A 15,157-nucleotide genomic window follows, 5' to 3' on the forward strand; every position below is an offset into this window, starting at 1 on the left:
CTCTCTTTGGAATGTAATATACATTTCGAAAATGCTTATCAGGGGGAATGTACGATAACGTCGACTATGGTTAATCGGATCGACGACACCATCCGAGACCTGGTTCTGGGATAATGTCAACGGAAGAACGCTAATATAACCGATCATCGGAATTGTCTGCGGGGACGAGAACGCACGCGCGACGCAAAGTCCGGAGCGTATAGTTGGTGCGCTATGGTATGCGCGCCGCGGCAGTTCTTTATTACAAAAAAAAAAAAAAAGAAAAAACCTTGCGGTGGATTTGTTTTACGTCGCGAGCCTCGCCGGGCACGAAAAGGTTATGCCGTTTTTAGCGTCAGCGAACCGTGACTGATTCGCGGCGCCTCCTCGAAGATGCGACTCTCGGATCTTCGGCGTTCTTTCGCGGGCGGAGAATTGTAGCGAGCAGTGACCGTAGGCAATGAAATTTTTAATTGTGCGATGACATTCTCCTAGCGAGAGAGAGAGAGAGAGAGACAGACAGAGAGAGAGAGAACCATTACGGACAGGTGTGTCTTCGTTCGGATGTGTTCAGCGCCCCACCAGCTCGGCGCGAGTTCCTCGCGGTCTCCGGTTTCATCGGTCGCGATTTCGTCGGCGAAACGCGTAAATGGGCGCCACGGATTGAATGACAATCTAATCCCGGGAACCTGATGACTGTCGACGATACGGGTATGTATTTCCTCCTTTTATTCCCGCTAACTTGAGAGAAACGAAGGATCTCTCGCGCGATTGACTCTTGTAATTCACGCAAATTCCGAGTCTCGAGACACCGCAAAGTCGATTCGCTATTTCTTTTTTTCTGAAATTAGCACATTTGCACAGAAAGAACTCACGTCGTGTCGCTTATTTCAGCAAAGTGCCCTGCAGGGGAAATTTAAAGCACTTAGTCAAGAATGTAGGGCTTTATATTGTATAGATAAGGTTATATTCAAGTGTTAAATTATATCTATGCTATGGCTTGAAATCCTTCATTCTTTTTTTAGTAATATATTATATGTGCATATTTTAAAAGGAACTGTTATAGCATTATACAATAGATTATAATGTAAAGAAATATATATATAATAATATATTCATATAAAATAGGTCTTTGTATTTAGATGTATATATAGTTTTAAAAAAATATACAAAAAAAATATTTTATTTTTGATGAATTGATATATATATTAATGTTTTCTGAATACAGATCACCAAAAGGCAAAAATGAGTACCTCTTTAACGTCACTTCAACCAAATAGTCAAAGCTTAGAAAGGCAAAAACATGTCAAAACAACGACGGAAAGACTTTATAATAGTCTTACCAAGAAGAGGTACGTTCTTATTAGCGTTAGTCATGATAGTTGTGACTTGGTATAGTATATTCATAATCTCGTATATTTAGATTGATAGATTGGAATTAAAATAATTTCCAATTAATATTTTCAGAAAAGATCCAAAGCAAACAAGTGTTCAAAGAATGTGGATAAATTACGAAGACTGCAAAGATGACTTTTGGGCTGCCATTAGGTCTAATTATGATTATATTATGGATACTAATTTAATCGACACTTGCAAGGTAAAGTATCTCAAAATTTTGTGCGCGTGTATAGTATTTATAAAAATCTAAATTTTGGATGTAATACATAAAAAAATCTTATTTTGATATTTTAGGAAGCAAATGGTGAATTAATATGGGATGAAACAGATGTGTCGACGCAATCTTGGAATTTAAAGGAAGTCAGTAGCCAATTTTCAGAGCTTTACTCATGGTTAAGAATCCTTCAAGAATTGGTCTATTCTAAGGAAGAAAATCTTTTAGACAAAAGTCTGCGCGCGGTATGTATCAATTTTGTTACATATAAGATAAAATCTGTTAAAATATAATTTCTTAAATTAAATAAGCTCGTTATCTTTTCAATCAGGCTCATATGGAAGAGCTACGACGCAAGGCGTACAGACGCAAATTGTTCAATGAGCAAGCGGAAAAATTAATTTCTCGCGCCCCTGCTTTAAAAGACGAAGTGGCATGGCGTGTAGATCACTTGAATGCAAAATGGGAATTAGTCGAACAAATTATGGCGCCCATAGATCGACCTGTATCTAGTCAACAAGATATATCAGCAGGTGATGAATTATTACTCTTTGAAAAATCACACCGTCCCTTCTTGCCTGGATTATTATTAATGTACACGTAACCAATTTGTCTTAATAGATTTTGAACGCGAAGTAAAATGTCTAAGAAAATGGTTACGAGGAATGGAATCGCGTCTTCAACCTTTAAGCTTCCATATCAATTGGACTCTGCCCGAACTGGAAGAAAAAGCGATAGAGCATATGGTAAGTAGCTCGCGTGTTATTTTCTATTATTCTATTTATATAATAATGAGGTTTCCATATAATTTCTAAAAAGTTTTCCTTTTCCTTTTTTTTTTTTTTATTTCTTGATAAATTTCATCATGTGTATATATTTACTGGCGATATGCCAGAATGCCATTTTGTATCCTCCTTTCTTTCCATTATACTTTATTGCGAAAAGGTTTCTCTTATAAAAAAGAATATTTTTATATGGGAGCAACAAATAAATAGCTCGTATTGCTATTCTAATGTATATCTACTTTTATTAGATTTAAAAAGAATGAGCGAATATATAATATAAATATTTGAAGAGGTAGCGTAAGAGAGAGAATTATTGTGATTTTACGATAGAAGGCAAATGTTTTTATAGCTTTCTTTGAATAATATTTATGCTTGCGCGTATATTTACGTTCTTGTCATTTTTAATAAATAAACTGGATAGCATGAAACGCACGAACCGGAAGAAGGCATAAATGTGCGAATGTTCAGTGTCTCGTTCATAATCGATTTGGTTGTTAATATCAAAACGAGATGGCTAGGAAGCAGCACGATTCGATGGAATACGTGCTAAGAATAAATACGTTGGTCGAACACGTGTGTATCAGCCTGAATTTATGCTACTTCGCCAACGACCGAGCGACCAACGCAACGTTTAGGAACAACGGATGTGACGGCGTACGGCAACTAAAAGTGGGGAGCGAACAGCCGGCACGGCGGATCCACGTTTGTTGTTTTATTCCGAGCTCCGATCTTTGCCGAAGGCTCGCGTTCGGACGCAAACGATGCGCTTCGTTGGGCGCTGGAGAGACCAGCAGCTGCCTACTGCCGGCTGCACGATGCACGAGCCGACAGAGTTCGCCGTTCCACGGTCGTCGCCGGTGAACGGGCGCGTTACAACGAGCACGTTGATCCAAGGTTCCCTTCCTTCTCCTCTCTTCTTTTATCTTCCACCTATCGTTTATTTCTTGATTTTCTTCGCGTCTATTTTTTCCCCCTCTCTCTCTCCTCCCATTTGTTCATATCGGTTTCCTTTTCTTTTCTTAGAGAACTTTGCTATATTTAAACGCAAATGGTGGTGCGCCGTGTCTTTTGTGTTCGATTTGTGATATCGCTACTTCCCTCACGTAACATAGTGTACAACGTTAAGAAGCGAATAGAGTGACCATCGATACGTGCAACATGTAACTAACTGCTTTTAGTACCGGCATTTCTCAACCGTCATTCTCTTTCAAAAAAAAAAAAAAAAAAACGGCGGAGAAGGTTCACAATCGCAACGGGGTACGGTTGGATCAGCCAGACGAGTCTTCTCTCGCAACCTTTTCTCCCTTTGGGCCCAACCGGCCTCCCCTCTCGGTCCCTCTCCCTTCTCTTTACGCCTCCTACTCGTTTTCCCATCCGTCCGTTCGTCCATCCTCGTCTAACCGAGACATACCTCGGCAACGCTCGGAGCTCGGCAACTCCTCGCGCGGTCCATGCGGGCGTAGTTTAACCAACCGGCGAACAACCGCCCTCGCATGACCCCGCGCGGCAACAGGAGTGGCGAAGGAGTCATTCATGCGTCGTGACGAGTGCGACGAAACGAGTCCGCCGCGCGGAAGCAAGAGGATTCGAGAGAGGAGAAACCTCGCGTAGATCCCGATCCGTCTCGTAGCTGGGACTGTGTCTCTGTGCCGAGACTGTGAAAGAGAAGAAAAAGAGGATACGCCTCGTCATCCAAGTGTTCGCAAGTGTTCGTGGCGGCGTTTACGATGCCGCGATGCTCGATCGCTTCGTCTCCTCTTCTCGCGGATGCTATCTCGATCACATCCTCCTGCATCTCGTTTTTACGCTGACATACGGACAGTGTGCCACTTTTTTTCGTCGACGTAGTGGATATGCATTTTGGTAAGATTATCCGAAGAGAAAGAAACTTAATGCTTTTTAGTCTAATTGTAATCTTAGAAATCCTTCTGTAAAGAGATCTCGTTCAGATATCGAACGGATAGCTTCGCTATCGCCGGACTCCGATTGTTGCTCGCAATACCCATTGTTTCGAGATTCGTGCGTATATGTTAGAAAAGTGCACGGTAAGATAAAGGAATTTAGAACGTGAAAGTCCGCGTTCCGAGTTCCGATCCGGGGAGAGACGCTACACATTTCCCGCCTCTGGCTAACTCGTTGCATTTATCTCAATATCTTATTGTTAGAGGTATCGTTGCTAATCGAAATCGCGGACTCGCTCGTGCGTCTCGTTAATCTCTTTAGAATTTCTATTCGAGATAACACATCTATTCAAGCTAATTTCAACCATCCGCGATACCTCCGTGAAGCTTAATCCCGTGATATTTGTCCCGTTATTATTACAACAAAGAGCACGAGGGAAACAATGAAGCAGTTACGGTGGACGCTGTCAACTTATCCGAGCAATGCACGCATCTCCGATACGATAGCGTACTTTGTCCTTGGGACGATTACATCATTATATGTATTGGATGATTGCATAAGTTCGTGCCCGATTTTCATAGATGGCATTAAGTTACTGCACGGCGGAGTTCTATTGTTTTCGTGTGGTAATTGCTGCTTACACCGAATAGATGACGTTGTCTTATGTCAATTTAGCGTCGGACATTGTTCAGATAAGTCCATTTGTGCATAAGAGAAATCATTAAAAATGGAGAACGAAAAGGTGCATTTGCGGCATGTAATGCTATATGAATTTCGGAAAGGCGTGAGTGTTGGGATAGCACAAAAAAAAAATATTCGAAGCGTTTATTTGGACCGCGCTCCTGCTCTCCGAACAGTCCAAAAGTGGTTTGGCAGATTTCGAAAAGGGGATTTCAACATGGAGGATCAACCCCGCTCTGGACGGCCTTCTGACATTGATGATGACATTGTGCATGCCTTAGTGGAAAGAAACCCAAGGATTACACAACTGAGGATATTGCTGAGAGGCTGAACATCGATAATTCAACCGCTTTTCGTCATTTAAAAAAGTTGGATACATTTCCAAGCTTGATACGTGGGTGCCGCATCTCCCGACTGAAAGGAATAAGCTGCAGGAAAACTGCACGAGTTGCAATGGGGAAATTCTGCAGCACCCGCCATATTCTCCAGATATTGCGCCTTCAGATTTTTATCCGTTCCGGTCTTTGCAGAATAGTTTAAATGGCAAGAATCTCAATTCCGAGGAAGCTGTCGAAAACCACCTTACAAACTTTTTTCAAGAAAAACCAAGTTCTTTCTTCAAAAATGGAATCGACAAGCTTACAGATCGTTGGAAAACCATTGTAGAAAAGAATGGAGACTATATAATTGATTAATAAAAGTGTTATCTCTAAAATATAATAATCTATTGAAGTTTATATTTAAATCGGCCACGAACTTATGCAATCACCCAATATTAGCGTGAAAGATAAAAAGGGGGATTTTATTATTCGGAGAATTATGCCGTGCGTCGGCATTTTACTTCTCGATATTATTTCGATTTTCAACCGAATATTCGTTAAAAGTAGATAGCTCTGTTATCGTCGAGATAAAACGATGTCAGAAGACTGGAAGCCGTGCGCAAGTTTCGATCGATTACCCCTCGCGATCGATTTACCGTATCGCGATCATACCGCGTGTTGATTCTCGTCTCCGTGTCCCGATTTCGCTAACACTTGAGCACCGGTCCACGGTATTATTATCCGTTGCGTTTGGTCATCGACACTCCGGCATCGCATCACGGTGGATGCTCCGTTGAACGACATTCGTGGATGTTGAAGTCGGTCGTTCGAGGTCAAGCGGGTTCACGCGGAATTGTCCGTATAAAGAGAAAGTAGATCCTTGCGGAATTTTTATGCGCTTGGTCGTCCGGTAATTACGTTCATTACCGGCTCGTTGGTCATTGAATTCAAAATTTAAATTTAATTGCCCACCGCACGAATGAAGAGGGTTTGTATATAATATCATCCCATCTCTCTCTCTCTCTCTCTCTCTCTCTCTCTTTCTTCGACTTTCTATATTCGTATATGTACAATGCATTTATGCACGTGTCGCGTGTCGATGCGCTGCCAAATATCTCATCTGCGCGTTATTTACCCACGTCGTATGTTTACTTAAAAGAGAAAGTCGGAAGAACATTAAAGTCGATTCGGCTATCCAGTTTGTTTATATATTTAAAACTATCCAGTGCGATATGGAGAGAGAAATAGAGAGAGCTCGGGGAAAATATGCGTAAAGCAGCTGGACAGTAGCCACTCGGCTTTTGAACCAGAGTATTTTTGGAAGCACACGGTCGCTCGTCACTCTGCGGAACTCCCATGCTCGCGCGACATTAGAACGCGATTGCCCTCCTTCCGAAAGAAAAACGATCACGTGGGATAGATTTTTCGCGTCCGAGCGACCGTAGCGAATTTTAAATAGATCGAGGCGAGAGAAAAATCCAAGAGAGAGAGAGAGAGTCGCGGCGACAAGAGTCTCTTTCTATTCATCACCTTCTCTGTTCCGTATAATATTGCGCTGTTAATTTTATTAGCTATTTCTAATTGATAGGACAACCGTACGATTAAAATTATCGCCGCGATATCCTCTAATAGCTGTCTAATAATGTTTACCTCGCGAATTAAACATTGTCGCACCATACGATATTTGTCGGAGATGTAATTTTGCGTTTTACACTTTGATTTTGAGATTTTTATTTCTCAAATAATATATATATATATATGGTAGATAAATATTTTCGCCGTTATTTTATATGCTGTTCAATTTATTTTCAATTTTGCATACCTGTGCCTGTAATTTTCTTAACAATGTGTTATAAAAAAATATCTAATTTATTTATAATCGCTTGTTATCTTTTTAACGATACGTCATAAAAATCGTTAACGTCTAAGATAAGGAATTCGGACAAAAATAATGTCAACTTGATTCAAAATTCAAATGTTCTACGTGCACGATAACGGAGGGGCACACTTTACCTTAGCCTTATCGGCGATACGTAATTTGGCCCTTATACTCCGTAAGGGGGTAACTCTCGCGGGGTACTCTCGTTATTTTCGCACGTAAGATTTACGAGATGCTCGCGAAACCGCAAATCCGACCGTCGACAAAACCAAAGTTAATCTACCGTGTGGCACAGTGGGACAGCTTCAATAAGAACACGACGACGAGAAATGAGGCGAGGACGACCTGGATAATTCGGTTAGCAGCTGCGGAGCGGGGAAGGTCTCGGACGTGAAATTATTCATGAAATTATTCGCGTGTGCGCAAAATCAAGGATCACATCCGCAATGGAGAAATATTACATTAAAAATTCAATTTTCAAGCGATATTGGATTATAGCGGGATTAAATTATCGCTTGCCCCAAAGTATCGCCGGGCAAAAAGTGAAAAAAAATATTCAGAGACGATTTTTCTCTCTATATAGATCTTCTATTATATATCTTCCTTTATATAGAGACTAATATCGTAGACTATAATCATCTCTGAAATATGCATCGCTCACGCGATGCGCGAGGATACTCGCGGTGGTCTGTCGTTCTTGCGTCACCGTCATCAACGCGCGCGCAGCAGCGTCGTAAGTGAAAGGGAATAGAAAATTTTTTAACCAATATTTTTTTTTAACAATCCCCCCGCGCAAATGCGAGATTTGCGATTAAGTACGCGGTGCATAACACGTTGCGCGAAGTTAATATAGGCATGCATACACGCGCTCCGTGATTGTTGCGGACTTGTTTAATCTAACGTGAAAATTTATATTATTCTTTCGCGTAATTCGCGTTCTTTACTCTGTATATAGGAACGTGAAGGTATTTATCGGAGATTTAATTATTATCAAATTGTTTAATTTGAGAAAGGATCTTTTAAAGAAATTTTTTACTTCGAAAACTGATATAACGACATGATACGATGACATCGCAGGAAATCTTACGACCTATCGGAGCACATCTGGACGAGATAATGTAGCTTGACGGTTGTATTAAAAAAAAAAAAAAGGAGGAAGTCTTATAACGGCGATTGTTTCGCGCTGAAAGGAATTGCAAATGATTGATATTAAATAGGAAATTTAATAAAGTACTAAAAAAAAATGTGTAAAATGAAAATCACGATGAATAGAGAAGCTATGACAGCAAATTTTATTATACGCAATGTCGATACAATCACGAAAGGAACCTGACTTGAATTAGATCGTTCATGCAGATATTATGCTGTCAAACGAATCATCTTTCAACGTAGACCGTCGAGGAAGCGGCCGCATAATCGATAAGTTAATATTATCAAGTTACCGGAAACCGTTAATGGGGTTTTTGTTTTATTTTTTTTATTTTTATTTTTTTTTCTATAGCTCGTTACATCATAGAGTCGCGTTTTGTCTTTGCGTGTGTGCGTGCGCTGACTCATTCGCTTGGCGTCACTCGTTAACTATAGGAACATTGATGCGACCACCATTTCCGAGTCTGATGGGACTTGCAATCCTTTAAGCTACCAATGTTTCTAGAGACGTAAATGAAAGACATTTCAATAAATTTGAATTAATTTTTTTTTATATATTTCTATTTATCATAAAAATTTAGATTACAATTGTAAATTAATTTGTTTGATGTACTATAGCAGCGGTTATAATTTATTTATTTCTGAGAACATATTTCTTTAAGTATAGGAGAAAAACTATTGTATATATTGAGACACGCTAATCTTCTTTTTAAAGGTAATGAAAATTTTAAGACAATTGTGAATTCATGACAATAATCTTACATGATTAATACACACATGTTCGTACTATAAAATATGCCATACGTGGAAGGTTTACCGCTAGGATTCGCGAAACTACTGGCTGTAACGACTGTACGCAATTACCCTCCGGTATCTTGAATTTTGTGAGATAGCGTTAGCGTGTCTCGCTGGTCTTCGCGGAAGTAAAAATCGCTTAGTGAACGCACTAAGTGTCGGTGGTTTTAGCCTCACAACCGATTACCACGCGTTTTGCCTGCGATTTAACCTTCCACATTTACCAATGCGACCTCAAATTACACGGCACAGCGTATCCTGACATCATTTTTCACGAATAAACGCGAGACTCTCTATACCGAAGACGAAGAAATTAGTATCGGTGGAGGGTGTACACTTTCTCTTTCCCACACAAAGAAATTCGATTCTATCCCGTGAATTGAAAGATATCGAACTCAATGAGTTCCTTTTTTATACGAGATATTAATATTGCTTTAATCGATATTGCGGATTGTTGGTATTTTCGAAGGTATATCGCGCCCGTAAGGCAACACTGAAAAATAGTTTGCTAGAGAAAATTTATTTGAGAATATTAGCAAAAAAGAAAGAAAGAAAGAAAAATTTATCCAGAGTTGCATCAAAATTTTATAATATATACGGCGAAACATAATGACATAGTAATGACAAATTAACTTTCTCTCCGTGTTAGTGGCAAGTAGACAGTCTTACTCGTCGTACGAAGCGTGTCGATAAATCATGATTAGATTGTATGCCAAAAGAGATTTCTCGATAGAACATTCAACCTGGATTGAAAGAAGCAGCGGCATGGTAATAATAGTGCTCTTCTGCGACGTCGTTGGAATATACATGGGGCGATAAAAAAACTTTCTTTAACCAAAGATAACATAGTTATATAATATCTTTTAAGACATTTTTTTTTAAATATTTACATAATATACAGATATATACACAATTTTTTTATCATTGTGTGATTTTTTTTTTTTCCCCAAAAAGAATGAATCTAGTGTTTAACTATATATTAACGAAATATATTTGAAATATATTAGGTGTACAACTTTGCTTCCGCCGTTTTTTTCCCCGAAATTCGAGGCTTTATTGTAAAAAATTTGTTATACATTTATGATTCAAAGTATTGTCCACTCCCAATGATCGTGCCAATTCTTTTTGACTTTGACTCGAGTCTTCATTAAGTAATGCCTCCAATTCTGCATCTTCGAAAACCTTCTCTCTTCCACCGCTATGCCGGTCTTGGACGTGAAAATCACCGTTCTTGAAGCGTTGAAAGCACTCGCGACACGTTCTTTCGCTAATAGCGGCTTCGCCATAAGTATTTGAGAGCATTCGATGAGCCTTGGCCGCAGATTTCTTCATATTGAAGCAGAAAATTAAAACCTCCCGCGAATGACGAGAATTTGGCTCGTAAACTGACATTTTCAATCGAGAATAACTTTATGATGCAGACACAAATCGACTAATATTTCTATGGGGTTATGTTGACAGATGCCCAAGTTTATCGCACGACGTCTATGATCTATTTATCTCGACCACTACTTACCGCTAAAGCCATCTATAGGAAAACGGCGGAAGCAAAGTTGTACACCTAATACTAATATAATTATATATTTATATGTGTAATGTAGTTTTTCTTAGAAGAAATATTTTGCTATGAACTTTCAAAAACTATACATTTTTAATGTATTGTTTAAATGTCCTCATTTAGCCGAGACACCCTGTAGAAAACGTTCCGTGAGACGATACGTTCTTCGAAACAATTTCAGTGATCCAGCCGATGTTGGTCTTGAAATCGCTCGGAGGTACAGCCGCACCCACAGTGAGTTATCGTCGCTCATTCGTCTCGGATTAATCTTTATTCCATGGCAATTCTTTTACCAGTCATGATACAGCGTGTGTATTAGATATTAGAACATATCCGCGATATGCCACTCTTAATATAATTTAACGAAAATTCTTACTTCTCCGATATTCGAGAGATACATTAGCATGAGATTAAAATGTAAAGTCTACTTTACATTCTTGCGGCTTGTCAAGTCGCTATCTCGGCGCGGAGGTTGGTCTTCTCGTTTCATTGTGCATATACAATGGAAACTTAATTTGTCTTTAATCTGTGGAAAATCCGTGGTGGAATCTTATTTTCCATTTCCAAACACGTAGAGAGAAATTGGCTCGCGTGTCGTCTAATAATAACTAAACTTAATTTCATATCATTCATGAGATAATATCAAGTCTGTTGAATTATTCAATACGCATACAACATTGCGCTCTAAATTCATCTACTTTTACTATCGCCGCAAGTTGTCGTCGATCGACCGACATAAGGACACATTATCACTACCAGTGATAGAATTATAGACTCTGTCTCTGTGAGACATGCATCGCGTGTCTTCGGGAACCCGCATCTCGTATGACATTACGTTATCGTCATATATTACGTTCACCCGCGCGACTCACTTCCTGCGTTGTATCACGTAATATTTTCCACGATGTCATTGTCACGCATGAAGACATCACCATAAGAGATATAACGATATTCTACTACCATCGAAACTCGCGAAAGGAAAAGCGTTTTGATCGACCTTCGCGTTGATTTTTCCGTGTCATTTGATTTTTTTTTTTTTCTTCTTTTTCCAGTCTGTAGTTGTTAGTAATGCAACGTAGCCAGAGGTTATTGCCCTAACATCACCGTCGAGGCCTTCAACTTGGGATGTGCCGACGACATTCTGACAAGCGCGATAGAAACCAGTTGAAGAAGTGGAAAGCGAAGAGTTGGAAAGACCAGCCGGGCTTTTATATTAATTTTCATCTCGGGAAAGAATAACTTCTTTGAATTATTTTCATATGTAATTACGAAAGTACTCGTGTAATTATCTCTCTTTATAATTATCTCTCTTAATTTTTTTTACCTCATTCGTTTCATCTCACACTTCTTCTCACATGCATTCTCTATTTTCCTATCTGTAAATTCTAATTTTGCTAATCTATTTTCTCAGTCAATCATTATTCATTAGATTCGTCGTTCTCTTCTTATTCAATTCTTCTATTCAATATTTAATTGTTATTTTTCTTCTATCTATTATAACATTAGAAAATATAAATATATCTATTTATACGAATAACCCATTAACTCTATTAATAAAATTATAGATGAATAGAGAGAAAGAGTTCTGGAATAACATAACGGATGCATCATTCTGCGGTGTGAAAGCACGTCGAAACTATCAGTGAATGTCAATAACACATGGACGGTGTGCGTGGATTGCCACCGACGCAACATCTCTCCTGCAATTCGTCTCGCGTTCCACGTGGCGACTTGACATTATGAATTCAAACCATAAATTACATACCTTGGATCAAGTAGTGATCGTGTTTCTCTTCTCGAACGTATACATGGCAATTCATCCCTCTCTCTCTCTCTCATGATTCTTTAATATTTGTCGCTGAACTTTCTTGGAAAACGTGTTAAGATTACTGCGCAACGTACAATAAATTTTATTTTATTTCTTTACGTTTTCCTTGGTACACATTTTATCACGGGTGTCCTACTTGTTCCTTATCAGATTCCATGCGTGCAACCGTATATTACTATATTATTATATAGCACCGCGTGCTTGAGACCGGTGTTTGGAATCGGCAGATCGAAAGTTACGAAAACAAACACATATCAATCTTCTAAAAAAAAATATTTCTTTTATATTACATATTTTTTTAATGGATATATGTTTCATGTTATTAAGAGGTATTACACAAGAGTTACTATAGAGGAAAATGCATAGCCACAGTCATGATTTCACCCTATCCATTATCCGACAGGAAAATTGATCTGCGAGAAACGCTGAATTTTTTATTAATACAGTAATAAAGTTATTAACGAGCGTTGAGAGACTAGCTCGATCGATATACGTTTCACATTCTGTCGGAGAGATATTCACGCTTTCATAACCGGCTGGTTCCTTGCTGCCGACGCATTACTCCTTTCGTTGAAACGAGCGATTGACAATGAAGGGGCGATGTAGGAAGAGAGGAAAAAATTTCAGTCGACGAGAGCCATGCAAAAGAACGCGCGTGAAAGCGAACCGTACCTTGTTGCTCGCAGAACGACGCGGCAGGCAATCGGCGTCGAGATAAGTAGAACAATCACACATAATCATATGCAATTTATCAGAGAAAGTGGGCTAATACGAACTGCGTAGAGTGATATCTAACACCTTTGTTTCTCGCGGAGATTTAGAGTCTCGATTTGAGGAAACCCGAACATATATGCGTTACAAAAGAGAGAATGAGAGAGAGAGAGAGAGAGAGGAAGAGCCTACTTACTAACTAGCGTGGCTTCGTTTGGCGGAAGTAATAAAAAAGTTTAAATGTTTCTTTTGTACAAGTACGTTTAACCTTTATGTTCTAGCATACACACACATATAGTGTATATTGACGTCTACACGCGATACGCGCGCCTAAGCTACACTTACTTTCTTCCGACTCGATTTTACCCGGGGTATCATGAACTCAGTACGTTATTAATCGTCATCAGCGTCGTTGAACAGCCTAGCTAGATTCAAATACGTCGATGTTGTACTGAGATATAAATATTTCGCATACTTGTTTCACATTTATCTAATTTACATTTTCTACATAGTTGCATATACAATATATATCATATCTATCAGGATTTATAGAATCTAGGCAAGGAGATGAGATATTAAGATAGAAATCTACACCGATCGCGATCTGTTAATTTCTCTTTCTTTTTAATTTAAGATATTAAGAGACGCGTGACAAATTTATGTTTCAGGTACTCCAACGAGACATTAAGGCGCACGGACGTATTGTCAGTTCGGTTGTCAAATTAGGAGATAAAGTTTTCACGCAACAGCAGGAGCAGAAGCAACAGCAAAAGCAGCAACATCAATTTTCGCAGCCTTTACAGGTAGCAAGATCATTGGAACGACGTTGGCATCAACTGTTTCTCCTGTCCTTGGAATGGCAGTATCACATTGAAACCCTCGTGTCTCGTATAAGAAATAAGGTAAGCCGTCTGTATTTTTTATCTTTCACAAAAAGATGTATCCGCCCCATTTGATCGTAAAGAATTGAAGAATTAAACGATATACAATATTTATAATATGAAAACTTACTTAAATTTCTTTTCAAAAATAATTATTTTATTATTACATGGTGCAAATGCGAAAAAGACACATGAAAAATATTAAGTTTTCAAATTATAATTTTAATTATGATACAAACTATGATTTTCTATTTATTTCAGATTGCGCTATGCAATCTAAGATGGCAATATCATGTTACAAAAAGCAATATATTTGAAACGTGAAAGTGCGCTTCTAATTAAAATATAGATTACTGTCTTCGTTTTATCACTTTGAATTAAATTTGTCGGTATTCTGCTGCTCGAGTGTTAATCCCGCTGTGCTGGCTGCGGTAATTAAACTCTAAACTTGTGAGAAACTGTGTCAGACAAGATCGATCGACGAGGATGAGCGCGAGGATAGGCGGGAAGTAAAGTGTGGGCAAGCAATAACTTACTAGTGATTGTGCAATTGACGAAGATGCCTCACAATTGATGACAATTAAGAATAATACAATATATTGAGTGTCTGTTGCTATATGGTCCCGTTTTATTCGACGCGCAGCTAAGCAAAACTATATTCTAAATGCAACTTACTGCGGAAGTAGGCACCCCTTTACGACGCATAAACAACTTCTTTAATGAAAATTAATTAGTTTATGCATCGAGGTAAAAATTACTTATCGTATGATTTTAATAATAGAAATGGAAATTTTAACACGAAAATAATTTCATGAATTTGTGTTGTGAAATAGATGGAGTTTAAAAGGCTTATTCGAGATTGATTCACATTATAAAACAGAATATTCTCTTGTAATATGTAAACCTATTCATTTACATTAAATCTGCAATGTAAGACAAAAACGAGGAACACATCTGTGATTTTTAAATTTATCAAATAGAATAAGTACACGAATAGGTTTGAGGAGCGCGCAAAAAACATGAAAAAAAAATACACTTATAAATATAAAATATAAAATAAAGGCGCAGATCTTTAGC

At 38.6% G+C, this 15,157-nt stretch overlaps 2 protein-coding genes across 4 annotated transcripts in view; one reads left to right on the forward strand and one right to left on the reverse strand.

The window, feature by feature from the left end:
- Positions 1 to 15,157, reverse strand: part of Cog1 (conserved oligomeric Golgi complex subunit 1) — a 79,340-nt gene that overhangs the window by 4,471 nt on the left and 59,712 nt on the right. Inside the window, exon 1 of one of the 2 annotated variants that reach the window (XM_070297045.1) lies at positions 526 to 1,018. The exons of the other annotated variant lie outside the window; for it this stretch is intronic. The gene's annotated coding sequence lies outside the window, so the exon portion shown is untranslated. Of the gene's footprint in view, positions 1 to 525; positions 1,019 to 15,157 lie in introns of those variants that run through there. 2 annotated transcript variants of the gene reach the window in all.
- LOC138933889 (klarsicht protein) overlaps positions 33 to 15,157 on the forward strand; it is a 46,950-nt gene continuing 31,825 nt past the window's right edge. Inside the window, exons 1-7 of one of the 2 annotated variants that reach the window (XM_070297042.1) lie at positions 33 to 690; positions 1,208 to 1,331; positions 1,447 to 1,576; positions 1,672 to 1,836; positions 1,923 to 2,124; positions 2,213 to 2,337; positions 13,868 to 14,101. In XM_070297042.1, coding sequence (XP_070153143.1) covers positions 672 to 690; positions 1,208 to 1,331; positions 1,447 to 1,576; positions 1,672 to 1,836; positions 1,923 to 2,124; positions 2,213 to 2,337; positions 13,868 to 14,101 — 999 coding nt within the window. In that variant the 5' untranslated portion in view covers positions 33 to 671. Of the gene's footprint in view, positions 691 to 1,207; positions 1,332 to 1,446; positions 1,577 to 1,671; positions 1,837 to 1,922; positions 2,125 to 2,212; positions 2,338 to 10,783; positions 10,895 to 13,867; positions 14,102 to 15,157 lie in introns of those variants that run through there. The other variant, XM_070297043.1, reaches the window with a different exon arrangement.

The sequence above is a fragment of the Polyergus mexicanus genome, unplaced genomic scaffold (genome assembly GCF_030449975.1).
Source record: "Polyergus mexicanus isolate NDT 795.1 unplaced genomic scaffold, iyPolMexi1.0 SCAF_6, whole genome shotgun sequence".
Taxonomy (NCBI): Eukaryota; Metazoa; Arthropoda; class Insecta; order Hymenoptera; family Formicidae; genus Polyergus; species Polyergus mexicanus.